Genomic DNA, 21,879 nt, shown 5'->3' on the forward strand with positions numbered 1-21,879 from the left:
CTGCTGGCCCAAAGCTTTCAAATCCCCTCCTCGCCTCCCTTTTTTCTGCGCTAGAGTCTCTGTGGGGACTTATCCCAGAAGGGCCTGCGATCTTCACCTCCCGGCTTCCGCTTTTCCCGGAGACTCACACTCGAAGCCCAGGAGAGCCACTGCAGTTGTTCTGGAGAGTGGAAAGCAAGGTGGAAATGTCGGGGGTCCGAGGTCACCTAATCACGACGAGGGCCAGATTGCAGGAGGGTCCCAAATCTATGGAGGGCGGCGGGACTACCCCCATTTTCCGGAGACGCACGCTAAGGCCCCCAAGGTACTCACCCGAGTCTCGCGGCCGTGTGAGGGGCGCGAGGCTGCCAGCTGCGGGCCTGCCGCGCAGGTGCTCTCGGCTGGGGCAGGGCCGGCGCGGACAGTGGGCCAGCGAAGAGACGACGCCCGGAGCCGGGCGCTGCCGGGAACAGGAAGGCAAGGCGAGGATGCGCTTCCGGGGCTGCGGGCGTCGGGCCGCCGTGCAGAGCCGGGGACAGCCCGGTTCTCTCCCTCGCGATGCTTGTGTCCGCCTCCGGGGCCGCGGGCTCCGGACCCACCTTGAGCAGCGTCGCTTCAGCACCACAGCCTGGGGCAAGAGAGACAAGAAAAGGAGGCGTGAAGAGTTTTTAAATAAATGGAGTTTTAAAGGAGATCCACACAGGTAGGGGGGGAAAAAAAGAAAAAAACAAAACAACACTGTTTCCGCCCGGTTTCGAACCGGGGACCTTTCGCGTGTGAGGCGAACGTGATAACCACTACACTACGGAAACTCGGTGGAAACTATTCCCCCCTGCTGATAGTTCTCCCGACAGAGCACGCCCCTCCCTCCCTCCCTCCCTCCCTCCCTCCCTCCCTCCCTCACTTCTTCCCACCCGCCCTGCCCGCCCGCCCCCCGCCGCTTCGTCCCAGCAAATGTGCGTGGTTAATATGCGCGTGCGTCTTGTACCACTCTCCCAAATCAGAGAGGCCAATTAGATGCGCAAACCAAGCCCCTGCAGCGTACAGATCTGAAGCGAAATTCTTAATAATTTATTCTGGAAATGACCGGATGGGGGAGAACAAAAGAGACTTCAATCCCTTCACTATTACTTCTCAATTTGAACTTCTGGATCTTAATTTCTTCCTCACTGCTTACCAGGTTACCTCAAACCCATCCTCCAGCAGGAATGAGTTGGGGCTGGGCGTGACACGGGGCCCACGCACATTTCTCAGTCTGGCTTTGGCTAGCGCCACCGCATGGCCGGACGCGGAATTTACTCTGCAAAGGAATGATGACCCTGGCTGTGGTCAAAAGCGGGGCCTTCTCGCTCCTGAGACTTCCAGGCAAACTTCACCTTGTAATGGATTTTCTAACTGCATTGGGTTCCTCAGTGGTCGGCAGAGGAAAGAAGTAAAACAGGGATGTGTACTCCGAGCCAGCCAGGAGTCGAACCTGGAATCTTCTGATCCGTAGTCAGACGCGTTATCCATTGCGCCACTGGCCCTGCACCTGAGGAGCTAGCAGGCGGGCATGCCTTCATCAGAAACCAGGCGGCGGCAACCGGTCCACCTTGTGGGGTCTGCGCCTGGCCCTGAAAGCCCCGTCCTCCTGGCTAACTCAGACTGCAGCGCGTGGACTCCCCAGGCGGCCAGTTCGCCTGCCCGGGCCCTAGCGTCTATGCTGCTTTCTCAGTCTGTCTGTATAAGTCTGTATAAGTCTTCGTTCATGCATTCATTCATTCAACCAATATGGCACCGGAAATACAACTGTGAAGAAAACAAGTGATCCTTGATCTCAAGAAGATTGCATGGACGTAGCGAAGACGATAATAAAGCACTAAATAAATAAAATAATGGTGATAAGCACTTAGAGGAAAAAAGACAAACGGGAAAGAGAATGGAAAAGCCCAGCAGGAAAGGTTATGAACAATAAATACGGGTATCAGGGAAAAGAGCGACCTGGAACTGGGGAAATCTCCAGGGCAAAGGCGTGGAGGTGGGAGCGTGCATGGGATGTTCCAGCAATGTCGAAGAGGCCAGTGCTGAGCGGAAAGGGCTAGGAGACCTCCGGGAGATGACCTCTGGCCTTGTACACCCTTGTATGGGCTTTGGCTGTTACTGTGTAGGAAATTGGAAGCCGTTGTAGGGTGACAATATATCTGACATTCTTTCTTGTCTCTCCTTGGGTCGTTGAAAACATTTTGTTTTCAATATTTACTTAAGCAAGACTCTATGCTAAGCACCCTCACCATATGCTGCTCCTACCTCAGGACATACATTTCAGAATTTAACACCTTTAAAAGGAGCATTTGTTTGCTTTCTCAGGAAGCATCTCTTATGTGTGCCTTTCAGCCTGTCTATATTTCTGAGAAGGAATCATTATCTCCATGCCTGGTGAGCATCGTAAATAAGTTGAGGGCTGGGGACACACAGTTTTGAGAGCATTAGCCCTCTGTGGCCCCCTTTGCCTGGCAAAGCAATAAAGCTATTCATTTCTACTTCACGCCCCCCAAAAAGAACTAAGTTGAGGGCTACTAAACAGAGTAAAACTGCCTGACATTGAGAATGTACACATTGTGTTTAGAAAATCTTTGTTTTCAGTTCATAAGGTTGCAACAGCCCTTAAGAAAAATGTACATGTTCCTGTTTCTGCATAAACATTAAGGTAGACCTAGTTAGGGATTTCTCCCTAGATAGTAAATAGGGGTCTTCTGCCCAGATTTGGTATTATGTACCCCTAGGAACTTTGGTGGTTATGGACTCCATCACAGAATAATACTTTAAAATATAAATTAAAAAGATAAATACATAAGATTTCAAGGGGAAAACAATTATATTGAAATATGTTATCAAACTATTAAAAATTTATGTTATAATATTTATGCTCCTTTATTAATGCACCAAATGATAATATCCAGCAGGAGTTCTAATAAATACCATAATTTCAAAGCAGTAATGAGCATAAATAATATTTTAAGAAACTTGCAACAACTGTAATTTTCTGTGAAAATATTTGTGATTGCCAATAGCGATAAAGTCAAAAGGACTGAAATATACTGTGCTTTGTTGCCTACATTCATAATGGAAGAAAATACAAAATTTCAGTAAGAAGTTAGTCAAAATAAAAATTTATTTTCCCATCCGAGCTTACAGACTATCCCCTCCCTATCAGAAGAAAAAGAGATTTCTGTTCTAAAGAGGAGTTTGGAAACATGAACAATTGCGCCTGAATTTTCAGAAATGAAGCTGTATGATTAGGCAACTCAAGCTGGCTGTTCTCTGCTCTCTGTACATCCCCTGCTCTACCAGTGCCTGCTTTCACCTACACCCTACTTACATGACTGACCTTCCCTCTTAATTGTAGAGCCAAATCAGTAAATGCCTACATACTCACCCGGGGCCCCAGCTACTGATTGTTCTAATCTTTAGATCAGAACATCTCCACCAAGATAGCTTATCAAAGGGGTGGTGAGGGGTATGCTCCTCAGCTGGTTTCCCTGGTAACCGATGAGCCAACCCGATGTCAATTCCCCATATAACTGGTAACCTCCCTCTTCCCCTGGGAGCGAAAGGCTACTGCCAAATACCGAACACGGTGGGGTGTCACTCCAGGACCTGGCTTCAGATGTGTAAGATCCCCCATCCATTAAACCACCGATGTCTCTGTAGCTGACTCTGAGCTCTTTCTTCCGGTCTTGAGGTGGGGCAAGTACAGCGCTTGCAGGCCTGTGGGGTGCAGCTCAACAGAAGCAAACTGAGGTACCTCTTGATTCTATTTTATCCTCATCACATACCCAGGATGGGAAGGCCAGATTCCAGGGCATCCCTGGAAGTCACAGGTCCCATCTTGCACCTCTAAAATGGGTTTCAACCCAGCTAGCTGGAGGCCATGCTCACATCTGCTCTCCTCATGTCTGCAAATTTGTTCTCCTCCCTTTGTTTTGAAGGGTTTTTTTTGTTTTTGTTTTGCCTTGAAGGTTTTGAAAGCTTCTTTTGGCTGCCTCAGATTTCTCTGCTGATGCTCTGACATGAGCTGAGGCGTGCTTTCGTTTTGTTTTTAGATATCTTTCTACTGGGACTTCTTTTCTGAGAGTTCCAGTTTCCAGCTTCCAGTCTTTTCTTCAGTAGTTGTTCCAGTCAGAGAAAGAGAAACAGAGTCCAGAAAAAACAGAACAAGTAGGAAAATATACATGTATTTCTAGGAGTTGGCTTATGTGACTGTGGGGCCTGGGAAGTCTGAAATCTGTAGTGTAGGCTGGCAGTCTAGAAAATCTCAGGCAGGAGCTGATGCTACCTACAGTCTTGAGACAGAATTTCTTCTTTCTTAGGAAAACCTCCATTTTGCTCTTAAAGTCTTTAACTTGTTGGATAAGGCCCACCCACATTACTGAGGATAATCTCTTTTACTTATAGTCAACTAATTGTAGAAGTTAACCACATGTGCAAAAATACCTTCACAGCAACATCTAGATTAATGTTTAATTGAATAACTGGGCTCTATAGACTAGCCAAGTTGACATGTAAAACCAGCCATTACTGCGGTGGACTCTCCTCCTCCTCTGGGTCACAGTGCACTATTCTTCCAGTTTCTCTCCCAAGCCTTCGGAAAATAGTAGCACTGCCAGCCATTTCCACTGTCAGCAGTCTATGACACCACGATCTGCACCTTCTCCAATTTCAGTTGTGTGGAACAGAGCCATTGTGAGGGGCCTTTCCATGGTCTTTGCAGGTCACACCCAGATTTCTGGAAGTGATTGCTCTGAGTCTTAATTTTTCTCCCAAGACTTGTCTCTGGCTTGTTAAAAAACTCCTTTGACTTCCCAGAATTTCTGTGCAAATTTTGACAGCTGCCAGTCTAAGGAAAAACCCAGACCAAATATTGTTGGCTCTGTTGTCTCTCTGAATGTCTACCACAGTTTGGTCAAAGTCATGTTAGGTGTGACTCTGCTGTTTATGATTATCTTGGCTCCAAGCACATTAATAATACAATGGTTAATCTTATACTATTAAAGAAATCGGTGCTTATTTCATGGAGTGAATCAGACTGTGTGTTGAGTTCATAGACTTTCAATCGTTTTATGAAAAAGAAATCTAGCAGAGTCATGGGCTTTTTAACCTCTCCCCCAAATCATGTTTGTAGGCAGAGATTAGTGCCAATGACTGGTTTAAAGTGAGACAGAGAAATCCTTCAATATTGATACAGTTCAGAAATACTGAAATGTTCATTTCAACGTTTTCAGAACGGCAACAGATTTCAAGCAAGCAGCCAATCATAATTACAGGTTTCATTTGGGAAGTTACTTTCACAGCTATGGCAACGACTTGTAAACTCTTCCGAATTCCACTAAAGCCCTTTGCCTAAGGACGGATCTATTTCACAGAGAACAGAATGAATTTGGAACAGTTACAAATACACAAGTCCCCATGAAAATATAGAAATATTTGTGAATGCTTTCAATTTGACAGCTTGTCAAGCAGATCCTTTGGACAAGTTTTCGGACAAGAAAGCGTCTCTCTTCCTCTAGCTGCAGAGGACAGGAGACTGCTCCTTTGTCTCTTTCCAAACAAGGTTTTAATGATGAAGTCTTGAATTTTTTAAAGATGCAACTTAGTTAAGCAAGAAGCATGCAGGTGGAACCCAATTTTACGGAAACAAATGGGGTAAGAAAGAGCTGGAATTTTAATTAAAATCCGTGAAATAAGGAACACATAGCTTGCTTCCTGCAGGGACCAGTTCTTGATGTTGGAAGTGTTCTGGTCTAAATGTGGCCAATTTCCTCTCCTCCAGGGGCGCCAGGTCATAATTCGCCCAAGGAAGCTGCAGCTGCTGAACTCTTGCCCTTCCTGGCAGTTCCGGGAAGACTCCTCTGGCGCCGCCTGAGGGTTCAGGCTCGCGCCAGAGTTTCCCTCACCCCACCCCCGCGCGGAGGGTCTCAGTTTTCCTATGGCTGCGCGGTCTCTTAGGTCTTTGGGGGCGAAGCAGAGGTTCAGCTTTAGGGTCTGAGAGACCATCTTGGGGGGCTCGTGAACCTCAATAATGAAGAAACAGATGCTCAGAACAAAAGCTAAGATCATTCCTTTTCCATGTCTATTTGCAACGCCGCGGACGTGTTGGCTCCGTGGCTTAGCTGGTTAAAGCGCCTGTCTAGTAAACAGGAGATCCTGGGTTCGAATCCCAGCGGGGCCTTTTGTGGTTTTCCTGCCTTGGAAAATGGCAGGGGGGATTAAAATGTAATCAATCTGAAGGGTAAATTTTCCCTACGGAGTTTCACGGAACTGTGTTATATGAGTCTGAGGGTGGGGAGAGTTTTATCGTTTACAAAAAAGAAAAAGAAGAGACAAAGATGAATTTGTTTTTCTTTCAGAAGAATTTCTATCTTTCTTGACGTTCTTGCATTTTTATGTAGTGTTTTTTCAGCAAGCAAAAAGGGAACCAGGGAAAGCAGAAGGCAAAGTCGCCAGATTTAAACTATAAGCAACGTCATAATCTCTGGTCATTCTATTATTTTTCCTGGGGAAATCCCAAGTGGATGCACTTTCATAATCTACAGGCATTATTTTTTTAGCAGGATCAGCCTCTGGAATGACTGATAAATGCGTTGTTGAGAAGGTTGCAGCATCTCAGTTCATAGCAGCCACTAAAATCCAACTATACAATACAAGTTGTAAATAACTATTTTAAAAGGTGGTCTTGTGGTCAGAGTTTTTTGGAAAGGAAAATCAAAGAGAAAAATATTTGTCCCCGTGATTTCAGAAAAGAAGCTGTGAGGGAGAAGCATCCTTTTGATTGCATATCCACGGAGTGGATAGCCCACTAGAACACACAGACCTGAAGCTGTTAGCATGCAGGCTGACTTGAAGAAGCAGTCCAGAAAGGGCTGAGGTGCCTTCTTCCAAACTCTCTGTAAGAGAGAGGAAGGAAACATGAGAGGTGGAAGAGAAGTCTGGAGTTTTAATCATTACTGGGCCCCTTTACATAGAAACTCAAGACCAGGGAAATGAAGTTCACTGTAACTGTTACCCTCTTACTCATCTCCCAAGACCAAGCCCCCCTCCACCTGGCCCAGAAAGTCCCACCAACCTGGCTTTTACCTTCAGAGCACATTATTTTATGTAGATGGTCAAGGGTTGAAATGTGATCTCCTGTTCTGTCTGCAGAAACACAATGTCCCAACACTTTGAAGAATAGTTCAGGAAACAATTCTGCTTTTATGGAGACTTTCTGCACTCACTCTGAAGCTTGATTCCCTACTTTTCTTTATAGGCATCACACAGCAATGGAGAGTACCAATGAAAATTCAATTAATAATCAAGCTGAGAAGAAAAAAAAGCGGATTTTATTTGAGCTAAACTGAGGATTATAACCAGGAGACAGATTCTCAGAAAGCTCTGAGAAATGCTCCACCTGTTCGAAGTCAAATGCACAGTCATATACATTTTCGAGACAAAGGATAGTACATCAAAAAGTACGGATATGTTTACTGACATTTTACATAAAGTTCACCAAGGCTATACATAGTCCATGTAAGCACGTACAAAGGGAGCAGCAAGTCACCATGACCCCCTACAAATTTGGTAAAGAATGCTATTCTTTTAAGAAGTTACATCGCTAGCATCAGCAGAAAGGGGGAAAATATGATCTTTATGGTGGAGCAGTCACTCCCATCTTTGAAGTGCTCTGTTTAACGTGTAATGCAAATGCACACTGCACATGAGGGAGGAGGTCCAAACAAACACAGACAGAGAATATTATGTTTAATTTTTCTTGCCCTGCCTTAAAATATAAATTTTATTTCATCAAAAGACAGACCCTCTTTTTCACATTCTCCTATCTTCTCTTCAAAAAAGTCTTTTTCCCAGGCCCGGATCACACACCTCCCTCAAATGGTGAGGCCAGCTGCGTCCCAGTATAGACGTCAACACTAGACCACTCCTTCATCCTGTCACCAAACCTGCCTTAACCTTCACCCTTCTACTCCATCAGGCTCTAGGAATATCTTTACAAGGATGCTTCCAGCCAAGTGGCCCTCAATAGATTGCCTGATCTGTACCAGTGAGGTAGTGTTGCTGGCTACTGAAGTTATAGAATATTCCAGGTGAGGAATCTAACCATCTCTCCCAAAAACCTAAAAATCTTCCGAACTCTCCATGTATCAATCGTGAAAATGATTTATGTGTACAAGTGGAAATGGTTTACAATCAGATGCTTGTAAACCATGGTTTACAATCAGATGCTACAATCAGTGCCTATCACGTGGCAGGCACCGTGCTAATCTCACATGGCTCATGAGTTCCGTCCTAAAGAGGCTGGTGGGAGGATGAGTCAAACAGTTCAATAGCGATTACAGTAGAGTGGGATATAACACCATTGGGAGTGGAGGGTACTGTAGGCCACGCTTTGATACTTAACTCAGACTGGGTGGAGATAGAAGGAGGTGGGGAAGACGTCATGGAAGAAGTGACACCCAAACTGAGCATGGAGGAGATGTAGGCAAGATCGAGGCAAGAGAGTGGGCTGGAGAGAGAAGTGGAAGAGGTGCTCCAAGCAAAGGGAACAGTGTGTGCCTAGAGGTGAGAAAGAGGACGCTCAGTTCAGGTAAGCGGAAGCAACTAGACAATGGGGTGTACAGATCTTGATATTCTTCTTTGTCTGGCGATGACCATAGGCATCCTCATAATTTGTGGCAGGGCTCCCCAACCCCCGGGCCACGGACCAGTACCGGTCGTGGCCTGTTAGGAACTGGGCTGCACAGCAGGAGGTGAGCGGCGGGCGAGCAAGTAAAGTTCATCTGTGTTTACAGCCGCTCCCCATCGCTCACATTACTGCCTGAGCTCCGCCTCCCGTCAGATCAGCAGCGGCATTAGATTCTCACAGGAGCGCGAACCCTACTGTGAACTGCACGTGGGGGGGATCTAGGTTGGGCACTCCTTATGAGAATCTAACGCCTGTTGGTCTGAGGAGGAGCTGAGGCGGTGATGCCAGCGCTGGGGAACGGCTGCAAATACAGGTCATCATTAGCAGAGAGGTCTGCCTGCACAGACACCATAATAAGTCAATTGCTTGCAGACTCATATCAAAACCCTATCAGTGAGCGACAAGTGAAAACAAGCTCAGGGCTCCCACTGATTCTGCATTATGGTGAGTTGTATAATTATTTCATTATATATTACAATGTAATAATAATAGAAATACAGTGCACAATAAAGGTAATGCACTCGAATCATCCCGAAAACATCCCGCGCCCCCCTCCTTGGAAAAACTGTCTTCCACGAAACCAGTCCCTGGTGCCAAAAAGGTTGGGAACTGCTGATTTATGGCATCAAGAAAACCACAGCTGGACTTGGTTTGACAGTTGATAAGTCTCAAGTGTTTCATGTTTTCTTTTGAAAAGACCATACATTACCAAAGCAGTATGGATGGAACTTGAATTTACAAGTTGTGGATTAAGTGGGACCTCTAGCTGGGCTGCTGAGATTCTCCTATGGAGATGTACAGCTAAAAGGGTCTTTATTTCCCATTTCTTCCTGGGTAGCAACACTCATCTACTTGCTCCATACCTGTTTTTGCTGCCGACATGTCTATTCCTCGGGGTAGGAGCTGCACCTGTCCTGTTCACAGGCGTTGGCAAACAGTGGGTGCTCAATTACAACAACAAAAAGATTTATTAGGCATTTATGCCTGGGATTTATCAGGCCTTTATTATTTGCCAAGCACTTTGTATATACCAAATCATGCAATCTCACAGCATACATATGGGGTAAGTTTCAATTATTTCTTCCATTTTAAAGAGGAAGTCACCAAGGCAAGGGATACAAAGTCATTTGCCTGGAAGGTCCTACAGCTCGTAAGTGGCAGAGCCCAGGTAGCCTGAATAGTGTTGGACCCACCTAGTGACCCTCCAGGCACTTCTGAGTGCTTCTCCTATTACCCTAGGAGTTGTGCCTATTTTCCATTTCCTCCTTTCTCATGTTTCCAGGGCCCACGTGGGGACCCTAAATGGGCAGAAATGGACAATATGTGGTCACCTAGGCAATAAAGGGAAACTTCATTTGTTTGTTCTTTTCTAGCCTTGCTAATGACCATCTTTCTAAGACATACCAATTCACTTTTCTTTCAGTGTATGTATGAACCTTTCTGTGAGTTCTGAGGAATTTAGAGGAGAGAGAGGGCAGAACAATACTAAATATCAATAATCATAAGAGATTCACCCTATTTTCTGCCTTTGTAACCTGTTATTAGATTAGATTTCTTTTTTAAAAAAGGAATGGAGAGGAGAAAATTCCAGTCACCTGAGGTTTTTGATTTTGGGGGGCTTTGCAATAAATTATGTAAAAATAATATTCACTATCCAAGTTCTGAGTTCAGAATGGAAACACTGTAGGTTAATATTTGTAACTGTAGTATTAATGCTCAAAATAAGCGGGCTGGACGTCAGGAAAATTGAATTTGAGGGATGTTTCTGGAGATGTCACTAAACATGAATTTGTGTGTGTCTAAATCTCCCTTCCTGGGTCCTGGGTCCTGGGTGCTGTTCTGAACTGCAAAATTTGTAAACTGTCAGACCCTCATGACCTGCAAGTCAATCCTGCAGAAAATCTTACACAGCTTCATAATGTAATACATAGGAAGATGTTCATTGATGGCACCCTTATTTGTGGTGGGAGGGCGTTGGACCTAATCTGGGAGTCATCCCTGGGTGAGGACACACACTGCAGACCTCTGCAATAATTAAAAATAATAGCTCTAGATGGGGTCTAGAGGTACGCACAGCAACACAGATTGAAAAACTGGCACACACACACACACAAAACTGTGGCATGAAAGGGACAAAGTAAAAATAGAATGAGATATATGACACAGTGTCATTTATGTAAATTAAAAACGCATGTACCGAAACCAAAAATACATGTTCTACAAAAACATATAGTAAGAAAGAAAAGGATGATCTTTCCAGTGATTTCTTATGGGGGTGGGAGACGAAAAATGAAATTGAAAGGCAATTAAAAAGGAATCCATAAATAAATAAAACAAATGAAGGGCCCTGTGGACATCAGTGATAAATAATTGAGGAGTAACATTCATTCGACTCCTTGAATGTGAAGGAGAGAGAGAGGAACAGACAACCAGAGACAGTGAAAGGAGATGAGATTACAATGACTAGATCTTAAATTGTGTTCTGGGTACAGAGTGCTTTCATTCTTTTTTTTTAATATTTTAATTTTTTTATTTCGGATAATTTATTTTTTTTAAAAAAAAAAGGATGAATTCACGAGGTGAACATGGAAGAACGTGATACCCATACAATCGTTGAATAGTTTGAAAAGCGATTTGTCAGGAGTGGGATTCGAACCCACGCCTCCAGAGGAGACTGCGACCTGAACGCAGCGCCTTAGACCGCTCGGCCATCCTGACTCGCTGTTTTCACTCCACGCTCGGATTTCATTTCCGTGTCTACTTCAACGCTAGTCAACTTTTTTTTTTTTTTTTTTTTTCCTGAGGATGTGGAAATTCTTCGGTTAAAAAGCGAAACCACAAGTTTGCGAACGGACCCGGACGCCGACCCTGGGTGGAAACGCAGGATAAGTGCCGGGTTGCCGGGGCCGCCGGGGGGCGTCTTCTGCATGAAAGCGGATTCGATTCCAGGCTGCCGCGGGCGTGGCGGCGCGGGCCTGGGTACCCAAGAGTAAGGGAACTTTTTCTCCATTCTCGACAGAATTCTTGTTCAAATAATGGCACCAACGTTGCTGAAGTTGCCTTACTTAAATTGACACCTGCTCCCAGGAGGTTTTAGGCTATTTATTCAAGTTTGGTGCTCGCCGAGGCCCAGCCCTCTCGGGCGCTCGCTCATTCCTCCCTCCTGTCTTTTCTGTTGTAAATCTCCCCGCTGGGGTTACCCTGGGGACCGGTGTAAGGGTGTCCGGGTGTCTTGCTTCTTGTTCCGAGTTATCTAGCTGTACACTGAGGATTTGTGGACTTTTCTGTATGGATGTTATACTGTTCTCAAAAGGAGGCCTCAAACTAAGACCAGTTCTGCCTTTCACTTTCTACAAGTGTATCGCTTTATCTTCCGTTAATTCTTATGGCTTTCCTAAATCTCTGTTTATGTCCAGCAAAGCTACCAGATCTGTACCACAAAGAGTTTCTAATTGTTATGGAACACTCCTCAAAGAGAATTTAGTTTAGGTCCTTAGAACTAAACCATGGAGATATAGTTTTTTTGTTGTTTTTTTTTAAGGAGAGGATAAACCCAAATTTTGACATCGGTTATATTTGAGTGATGAGATTTTGATCATTTTTATTTTTTTAAATGAACTTCCATATGTATTCAAGGAAAAAGGCTATTTCCATTTAAAATTTTAAAATGAGAGTAAATGTGCATGTAGTTGGGAGTGGACTCAGAGGTTGTGAGAAGGAATTTTGAGGAGACCTGAGTGGGTCTGGAGGCAGAAGGGACAGATAGATAAATTGGGATATGCAGAGAGATGGCGCGGAGCAGTTGTTGTTAAGGGATGATAGAAGTTGTACAGTTATTTTTCTCTTAATTTGAATGTCTGAGCTCAACTATCTCACAGAATCTCTGTTAAAGAGAGGCAGGCCCTTTCAAACACGCGATGACCAGAGTTGGCATTTGGTGTGTGAAATGAAATCTATCACTATCATTTCAGTAGCATTTGCGTTTTGGGGCTGATCTTTAGCTGTGGGGTGAGAGGTTTTTGTTTCTGGTTAAAAAAGAAAATCAGGCCTTGGAAATACTACAATTATTTGCAGTGGTGGAAGAGACGCCTTTTTGGTGTTTCTAAAATCACAGTATCACCGATTCTGCTTCAGGTGATTAAGACGGGCTTTGGCAAAGCATCAGCAAGGCCATCTTTCTTCTCTTTTGGAAGGTTTGAAAATAAAGCCAGAATGACCAAGACTGTTCATTTCTTCCAGGCACTGGTAGCTGGTGCCAGCTGGAAAGAAAGCCTCAGGGCTCATCAGATAAGTGCCTCATGTGAAGAGGCTAAACCTGGGAGGGGGGTGGACACAGATGTTTCCTAAGAATCTACTACCAGCTCAGTACTGTGTTTGGTAACCATTTTCCTTGAAGATCATGAGGAAATAGGAAGGGGAGAGAAGTCGCAGAAGTAATTAAAACCTATGACGAGTTCTCTTTCTACTCTCAGAGAGGGGTTCCTGTGGCAGTCCCATCTATTCGGAGTGAGATTTTACATATACATTTCAGGATACACATTGTACATTAAACTAGCAAAACAACTGCTTGAGGTTCTCAAGTATTTTTAAAGAACTTCGGACTTTGTTTCTTGGACTTGTTTCTTTGTGTTTTGAACTTTTTTACTTTCTAAAAGTACAATTTGAACACAAATGAATACTTTTTTTTTCTTTCCGGTGTGTGGGCCTCTCACTGTTGTAGCCTTATCCCCTTGCGGAGCACAGGCTCGGATGCGCAGGCTCAGCGGCCATGGCTCATGAGCCCAGCCGCTCTGCAAGATGTGGGATGTGGGATGTGGGATCTTCCCAGACAGGGGCACGAACTTGTGTTTCCTGCATAGGTAGGCGTACTCTCAACCAGTGCACCACCGGGGAAGCCCGTAAACGGCTTGATTTGCATTAAGGTCAGACCCTCTGTGAGGGGGACTATTCCTGATCCTTGCTTGGGGCAAATAGGGAAAAGTGGGCATCTCACTGAACTATCAGGGCCTTCAGAGTAGGAATCTAAAGGGCCTTTCCTCTGGAACGGTGGTTTAAAGATCACCCAAGTTTGTTTGTTTTTCCAATTATGAGGCATCACCACTAAAATTTCCCAAACATTTCCTCCAGAGGCTAAGGGCGGGTAGCCATTGGCACTGTGGCCTTATTGTAAATAGCTGGACAGTCCTGGGACAATAGCCCCTTCCCTGGTGAGCCCACTGCCATCAGGTCTGGGGATGGGTCTTGGATAAACAGAACCACACTGCTTTGGCTCACTGCATTCCCACGCAGGTTTCTTTCCTCTGTTTTTGTTTCAGTTCCACTTGTTGGGATAAAGAAAGGAAGGTGCAGATGCTGTTTTCAGCAATCAGACAGACTTATTTATTAGGTTAAGACCATGGGCAACATCTATCCTGGAAACTGGAAAACCCAGTGGAAATGGAAGGTTGGAGCCTGGGTAAATATGCAGTCTATTGGGAAGACAAGACACACATATATAGGAAAATGCAAATACAGACAACTGCGGTCAATCCAGCTGTGCTGGACACAATGATGCAGCCTTCAGGGAACACTGAGGAGAAGCAGCGTGTAGGAAAGCTGGGTGGGGAGAGAGCGATTGGTGGTGCAGTGTGGAAGTGGGTGGTGGTCGAAGCTAATTAAAGGTATGGTGGAGGGTCTAAACCAAATGTTGGGTTGAGGCTGAGACAATGGCTGATAAAGTGGTGATCTTACTGAACGATGATGCCTGGAAATGCCTCTGAAATGGAGAGATTCTAGATCAAAAAGAAGAAGAGAACCTGAGACTTGTGGAGTCAACAAAGTGAGGTTGAGATGAGCCCCAGGCAAGGGAGAAACGCGGGTGCAGAGAGGGGAACAGGGCCGAGGCATGGCTGTGAACACAACCTTTGAATTTTATATAAAATTCTCCCCTCTATCAAACGTTCTGTCTGATCCCTTAGCCCTGCTCATTTCATCTCTTCTTTACTCTCCTTGCCAATTGCTCAGATCCACCCCAGGGGATATGACTTAAAAAATTTGACATATAGGCCCTAAAACTCTAGGGGCAGGCCAGATGTCCATCAATGGCCTGGGTTCACCTCACTTTCTTCTATCATGACTTTCCCCGCAAGTTCCTTTATGGGATTTCAGCCTCGGATCTTCCCTTCCCAGGATCCTTTGGGTTTTCTGCTTGCCTAAAACCTGTTCCTGTACATATTCGTATTCTGGACACCAAGATGTTTCTGTCACAACCCTAGGCCAGCCTAAGCCCATCTTGATCCCTGAGCTTCAAGTGCCTTCCTATAGGCTTTGGCCTCAAGGGCCAGGAGAACGCGAGAAGCAGTTGGAGTCCCCTCTCTGCCCCCTGAATATTGAAACAGAAACAGAAACAGATCAGGAAGGTCCTACACCCCACACTCTATCAGCAGCAACACAACCTTCTCAAGATTAATTAACCCCTACCCAACAGGAAGAAACAGGGGCTGGGTACAGCTGGCAGCTGAAGCCCCAGGGGGTGATAGAGAAGGGGGTAAGAGTGAAGGGAAGCGGTTGAGCTGGGGTGTTCCTTAAGGTACCCGTTGGCTGGGCTGGGGAGGGATCAGTTTAGAATGGAGGGTGTCTGTATCCCCAGAGGCAGAGTCCTGCCCTATGGGCGAGAGTGGGATGTCCTTAGAAAGGTCCTTGGGATCAGCAACTACTGTGACTCCCTCAAGCCCATTAGTGATTGGGCAGATGGTCAGGGGCTTTTTACCACAGGACCACAGGCAGAAGAAGGGCCGGAGGGGGCCTGAGAAAGAGGCATTAGAGAAAGTATAGATATGGGATCCATCAGTCATGTTATAGAAGCAGATGTCTCCTGACTCACAGTCCAGGAAGATCCCAACTCGGCGGGGGGGTCCCGCCAATGGGAGAGGGGTCCGCAGGGGGGTGAGAGCCCAGTACCCGTTTCCATACAACTCCACAGCCCAGAACCCATTCTCGGGAGTCATGGGGTCAAATCCTTTCTTCATCACGTTCTCCCTACACACCCCGATTGCCCAGTCAGTCCTGTCTCCCACCTCCACCTCCCAGTAATGTCTCCCCGAGGTGAAGGCCTCACGACCCAACACACAAGGCCAGGAGTCAAATCTCTCTGGTTTCTCAGGCAGTTTCTGACGTGAATCTTCCAGTCGGACAGATTTTGAATCTTCATACAGAAAGAGGTGGGGGTGGGCGGTATCTGGATCCAGAGTCACATCAACTAGAGACAGAGAGAAAGTGAGTCTGAACATCAGTGAATGTTAAAGGTTGAGAGAACTATCCTTTCTTCTCCAAAGAAGTGGGACACTGCTCTAGCAGTTGACAGGTCTCCTCCAGAAGAGAGCTGCCTGGCCTGCTCAGCTGTCTCTAGTCCTCTCTTCCATCCACAGCCACAGGGTGATGTATGAACTGACTGTCCCCAGTGCCCCGTGGGACCCTGTCAGAGGGGACTTGTCTTCTAGCCATCTTCCAAGGACCCTCTGTGTGCCTCAAGGAAAATGTTGAGGCCATTTGCCATCATCTATCCCCTCTATATCCTCATCACTAAAATATGTTAGTGGTTTTTATTTCCAAGTACTGTAGGACTTTGAAGTCCTGCAAGGTAGATCCTCGGAGCCCTTGAGATATTTAGAGTCACTGACCTGCATGCAGTGTAGCCTTTTTCCATTCTGCAAGGGGGGAGGGGGGAAAGAGTGTTACTGACATGTTTTATAATAAGAGAGAGAAAACCTTGTGGATGAAATAATTAGAAGAAGATAGAACTTACTGAGCTCTTCCAGGAGTTTCTCTGGAAAACAAACAGAAATACCTTAGTGACCTTCTAGAGTGGGCATGAGGGAGGGGACAAAACAGGTGTAAGAAACACACAAAGGACTAACTGTTTACTTCATGACTACCTGATTGTTGAAGCATTATCAATAAGTGAAGAACAGGGATTATGTTTTGTTTTCTAAGAAACATGCAGGAAGTTCCTACTGGCTTGGGATCAGATCTTTAGTCGTTACTGGGAAACCAAGTTAAAAGTAATGATAGAGTCTGAAGGTGAGTAGTGAATAAACATCAGGTCTATTCTCTCAGTTAGAACTGGTTTTGACTCGTCTTGTACCCCAAACCTCTGTTATTCTTCATATTGGGTGCCACTGACTTCAGAAGCCTTATAATCCCCTCTGACTTTCAGAATTCTGGAATCAATTATCTTCCCATTGGCAGTCATCCTAAAGGACTTGGATCCAACCCCACTTGGAAGCATTCCCAAAAAGAAGACTGGGATTCTGTGACTTACCTTTAGAGCTGAATTCATGCCTCTTCTGTCTGGATCTTTCCTTGTATAGTCTCCAAGTGAAGAATATGGACCCAATTGTGAGAAGTCCTAGGACCATCAAGACCACAGCCACAGCCACCATCCAGGGAGTCAGCCTTGGGAAGAAGGGAGCTAAAACAAAATCCCCAAGAAGGACATTTGTTGAGAAGCTCAGAGCAAGTCCAGCTCCTCTCCTGACTCCAAAAGGGGGTGGAAGAGAGGATGACCTGGACCTCTCACATTCCTCCCATGGCAAAATAGTCCCTCCAGTGCCACTCTGAGCTTTTCAGATAAATTTTGATCTTAGGTAACAGAGAGCAGAGAAAGAGAGGAATGAAGATGAACAAGAGTCATTTGGGGACAGGACCTGTGAGATAAAGAATATAATGGACCAATTCCTGTTTTCATGGAAATTTCTCCTTAGCTATCAATGCAGGATGGGAGCCAAGGGGTTGAGGGAAGTAAATAAGGAAGGGGAAATGTCACATCTGAGTGCAACAGAATGGGACTCAATGACCAAAGAATAAGGAAAAGTTCCTGCCTGAACCAGAGATAGTGTGTAAGGAATAATAAGAAGATTTGCTTCCCTGAGGACCCTGGAAACTTAGCCAGAGCTCTAGCATGGAATGGGGAGGAAGGCAAGGCAAGGGAGGAAACAGGAGAACTAATTTAGTTAGATCCAGAAGACCCCCCCACCCAGAGACAAAGCTTCTCTACCAAGATATATCTCCCAAGATAGAAAATCTGGAATTTGTATGAGATCTAGGTAAAATTTATGCCTTCAGAATCTCTACTCTTCTAGTGAGGCTGGTGGGGCTTGGTGGGCAAGAGTTTAGGTGGGGGAAAGCTTAAGGTGAGGAAAATAGACAAGTCTGCCATGAGGTTACAGCCGGGCAGGTGTCCCATGTGATGTGGCCCTGAAGCTGTGTCAAAAAGGAACCTAGCACTGATTTCACTGACCTGGTATAGAAATCTCTACTTCATTCTCTTGGCCGAGGAGGAGGTTCCGGATACAGCAGGACACATTCTTCATGGAGGTGTCCCTGATGATCACTGAAGCTGCCACGGTGAACAGACCTTCTTCATCAGGGTTCCTGGACTCTGACACGGATGGAAACTCCTCTCCCTTGGGAGTTCGCCACTGTACCCGGGGCTCTGGGTACCATCCCACTGAGGTACACTCCAGCCAGATCTCTCCACTCTCTTGAACTTCCATGTGGATGTGAGGATCAGAGCCCAGAGCTATGGAGAGAGGAGACAACTTACTCCTTTAGCGGACATCCTTCTGGGAGGCTTATAACCACAGGACTACATAGTTTGAGAAAGAGAAACCCAAGGGAACTGGGAGTGAGAGGGACTCATCTCCATATTTTATTACACAAGGAAACAGAGGTATCAATAAAAGAATACATCTTATCAGAGAGGGGTGCTGTGTTGGGATTTAGTGTTGGAATTGTGGGCAGGAGTTTGGTGGACAGACAAGGGGTCCGGTCAGTGGGAACAGCAAGCCCGGTGGCTTAGGGGTGGGTTAGTGAGTCTAGGCTGGGAGCTCCAGAGACGGGAGAGAGCTCTGTGGTTGGAAGTATCATGAGAAGGCTTTGGGTAGGAAAAGGGCTAGGATTGAGAATGTAAGGATAAACAGAGAAGGAGTATCCTCGAGGAGAAGGGGGATTGGATGTTCTTTGCACTGAGATTGTAGTAGACAATTTAAGTTTCACTTACCTGTGATACTGATTCAGGCATTTTCTTGAATGATTTCAACCTCATCTACCCCCACCCCCCAATTAAATTGACATAAATCAACATGAAGCTGTTTATTATGTTGACATAAATCAACATGAAGCTGTTTTTCCTTTCTGTTCAGCCTAATTATTTTCTTACAATTCCACAAAGTACAGAAAAACAGCAAGCTTCAGAGAAGAGTTCTTAAACACATATCCACAACTATTGGTTTAAATCCATATACCAAGTTGTGCGTGTACGTGAAAATGTGTATTCTTTTCATGAAAAGGGCCACCACCCTTAGCAGATTCTCAAAGGTGTCTATCACTCAGAAAAGGTAACAACGACAGCTTTACGCTATCAAATCTCTAGGGCTTTATAACCAAACTTTAAGATACTTCCCTAAAAAGGAAATATGAGTTATATATGATGCTGCCACGTGGGGCACTCTGTTATGAGGCAGGGACCCAGATTTCACCCACGTATTTTTCAAACTTTATTTGACTACATACATGAAAAGTAATATAGTTGTATATTATACATTGTAGGGCAGTCGAGGTACAGTAATAGTATCTTACGAGTACATAATGCTTTTAGAATTGACAAAGCAGTTTCTCATATATTGTCTCATTTTATTTCATTTCTGCAAAACCTTGCTTGAGAGGTGGTGCTTTCCCAGTTTTACAGTAGGAGATATAGCTCAGAAAGAGATTTGTTTGATGCCAAGTGGGAAAGTCAGACCTCAATGTATACTTTCCTCCTGAGTGTTTACCATTTTCCTTGTTGTTTTACTCTGAAATTTGGCTTGAAAGGAGAAAGGAAACAAAACCAAAAACTTTTGTAGGTAGATCAAGACCCTTAACAAGCAGCCACGCTCCATGATTTTAGGAAATTGGCCTTTGGGTACTAATCCATAAAGCGGCGTCAAAGTATGCATTGGGGTTGCTCACCACGGCCTTAATGTAATGGTGAAAAATAGACACAACTGAAATGGTTAATTCTGGGCTTTGATCAAGCAAATTATGGTCTATTAATAGAAGAGAATGTTATACAGTCATTGCATCTTACACTTATTTAATTAATAACATGGGGAAATGCTTATGCTATAATTGAGAGAGAAAGGCAGGACATCATTGAAATAAAGCTCCGCCCAGAAAGATAATTCCGCCGCTCCCTTTCCACTCTCAACTCGAACCCCCTTCATACTCATCTCCTACCCTAGGCCTGCCAACCTCTTCCAACCTAAAAGGGATTTGGGGAATGAATGTGATGGCTTCCAAAGTAACAGATCCATAGGAAAATATATCCCTCATGGAGTCACCGGAGAAAGTCAAAACCGGTCTACTCACCAGCCACCTTCAGATGCACGGTGGCCTCTTCGTAGTTTTCGTCCTGCCTGAAAAAGCATCGGTACTCCCCATCATCAGAGGCCTTGACGTCCTGTATCCTCACAGCGACGCGCCCCTCCGCGATGCGGTCCTCCACCAGCGTCACTCTCCCCCGGTACTCGGCCATCTGCTCTCCGGGCTGCTCTCGCCCTTCCCGGCGCACGAACACCGCGGGAGAGACCTTCTCTCGGAACCACCGCAACTCCATGCGCTCGGCGCTCACGTTGGGGGAGAGGTGACAGGGCAACTCGGCATCTTCACCCACCACCGCCAGGATGGGCTCCGGGGGTCCAATCACGTCAAAGGGAGCTGCCAAAAAACCAGGAGGGTCAGACAGAATGTGGAGGTGGGAGATGAGGACTGATACAGACCAGGATCCCGCCGAAGGGCGGAGACTCTCCCACCATTTCTCTTATTCCTACGACAGCCCAAGGGAGTCCATCTCGACCCTTATGGAAGTCGCTAAGGAGAACCAAATGGGATTGTTTACAATTGCTGAGAAATTTCAACCTTGTAGGCCAGAGAGAGAGAGAGAGAGAGAGACAGAGAGAGACAGGGGAGACCTACCAGAATCCAGCTTGGGCACCTGGAGGAGAATGAAGACGAGCAGACACCCAGGGAGACAGGAGTTTGGGAAGACTGCCATCTCCAACCTTTGTGGGCAGCAAGATGCTGGTGGACTCGAGTTTGTCAGGAGCTTCAACCTAGGAGACAGATGAAGGGATAGGAGATAGCTATGGGTTGTTGAGACACTGTTCTCCCAGCGTCCTCCCAGCACTTCTTTCCAACTTGGAAAGAGTCATTTGCACCTGAAGCTTCCTCCTTACCTCCCCCCACAGGGCAGACTTTCAGTCCAGGCGGCCCTCAGCACGCTCTCACCGACCACCCTAAGTCTGGTCAATCTTGTCTGTATAAAACAACAAAATGGGCCCTGAATCCCCAAGAGAGACTTAGGAGAAGGGAATTGTGAGGCATAGTACCCATTAATGGGTTTCATATAAATAGAAAAACCTTGGAGCCACTGCCCTAAAAAACCTCTTCTTTCAAATACAATAATTTGGCATTTGCTTTTAGCAATGATAGTGAAGATACAGTGATGGAGGTAGAGATGGAGACCAGGGGAATAAGTTGGAGGAGAAAGGAAGAAAGATTGGGAGCAGATAGAACAAGAAAGGGGAGCTGAAGAGAGCTAAAGGGCTTGAAGAGTAGAGGGCCTAGGACTAGGGAGGAAGGAGCCAGGGGGAGAGAAAATGCCTCCTGGCTGCTGGCTCTCTCAGGGGGTGAGAGTAATCCCAGATACTGACCTCTGATGTTGGAGGAAAAGGCACCAACAAGCTTCTGCTACCAAATGAGAAAGTTGGTTGTGGCCCCAGGGGCAAAAGTTAAAGGAGAAGGAAGGGGGAAGTGCTCTCAGGAAAGCCTGCCCCCAGGTCCCTGATGTATTTACTTTGGGGAAAAAAAAAAAGTTTTCTGGAGAGGAAAAGGTCTGTGGATTTGTGGTCTTCAGCTGAGAAATCAGGATATGCATTGATGACCTGGGCTAAACAGAAGGGGACAGGGCAAAAAAGAAAGAGGATTCAAGAAAACACTAAAAGAAAATGTAAAGCCTTGGGCCGTTAATTCACCTCTCCAAGCCTCAGTTCTTTTATCTCTGAAATGGGAGTATTGTTAATAATACCTTCTTTGGAGTGGTGTTGCAAGGATTAAATGAGATTAAGCATGTTAAGTGCTTAGCATATAATAGGGATTTAGAAGAG

General features: G+C 45.6%; 1 protein-coding gene and 4 non-coding genes across 5 annotated transcripts; 1 reads left to right on the forward strand and 4 right to left on the reverse strand.

Moving 5' to 3' along the window:
- Positions 1 to 718: 718 nt before the first annotated feature.
- Positions 719 to 791, reverse strand: TRNAV-CAC (transfer RNA valine (anticodon CAC)). The gene has a single exon. It is a non-coding gene; the product is annotated as a tRNA-Val (tRNA).
- Positions 792 to 1,432: 641 nt separating this feature from the next.
- On the reverse strand, positions 1,433 to 1,505 carry TRNAR-ACG (transfer RNA arginine (anticodon ACG)). The gene has a single exon. It is a non-coding gene; the product is annotated as a tRNA-Arg (tRNA).
- A 4,608-nt stretch (positions 1,506 to 6,113) lies between these two features.
- On the forward strand, positions 6,114 to 6,187 carry TRNAT-AGU (transfer RNA threonine (anticodon AGU)). The gene has a single exon. It is a non-coding gene; the product is annotated as a tRNA-Thr (tRNA).
- A 5,143-nt stretch (positions 6,188 to 11,330) lies between these two features.
- On the reverse strand, positions 11,331 to 11,413 carry TRNAL-CAG (transfer RNA leucine (anticodon CAG)). The gene has a single exon. It is a non-coding gene; the product is annotated as a tRNA-Leu (tRNA).
- A 3,845-nt stretch (positions 11,414 to 15,258) lies between these two features.
- Positions 15,259 to 20,768, reverse strand: BTN1A1 (butyrophilin subfamily 1 member A1). The gene is made up of 7 exons (XM_065885376.1): positions 20,690 to 20,768; positions 20,084 to 20,431; positions 17,973 to 18,254; positions 16,995 to 17,144; positions 16,479 to 16,499; positions 16,354 to 16,380; positions 15,259 to 15,932 (listed from the first exon to the last, which is right to left on the reverse strand). Exons 1-7 carry the CDS (start codon positions 20,766 to 20,768, stop codon positions 15,259 to 15,261), a joined length of 1,581 nt encoding a protein of 526 aa, XP_065741448.1.
- Between the last annotated feature and the right edge of the window lie 1,111 nt (positions 20,769 to 21,879).

This window comes from Phocoena phocoena, chromosome 10 (genome assembly GCF_963924675.1).
Source record: "Phocoena phocoena chromosome 10, mPhoPho1.1, whole genome shotgun sequence".
Taxonomy (NCBI): domain Eukaryota; kingdom Metazoa; phylum Chordata; class Mammalia; order Artiodactyla; family Phocoenidae; genus Phocoena; species Phocoena phocoena.

Excerpts from the sequence above, each read along its gene's own strand:
- BTN1A1 (XM_065885376.1), bottom strand. The coding sequence starts at position 20,768 with ATGGCAGTCTTCCCAAACTCCTGTCTCCCTGGGTGTCTGCTCGTCTTC. Across the intron at positions 18,255-20,083 it reads CGTGCATCTGAAGGTGGCTG|CTCTGGGCTCTGATCCTCAC; the intron begins GTGAGTAGACCG and ends CTCTCTCCATAG. Across the intron at positions 17,145-17,972 it reads AGTAGAGATTTCTATACCAG|CTCCCTTCTTCCCAAGGCTG; the intron begins GTCAGTGAAATC and ends ATTTTGTTTTAG.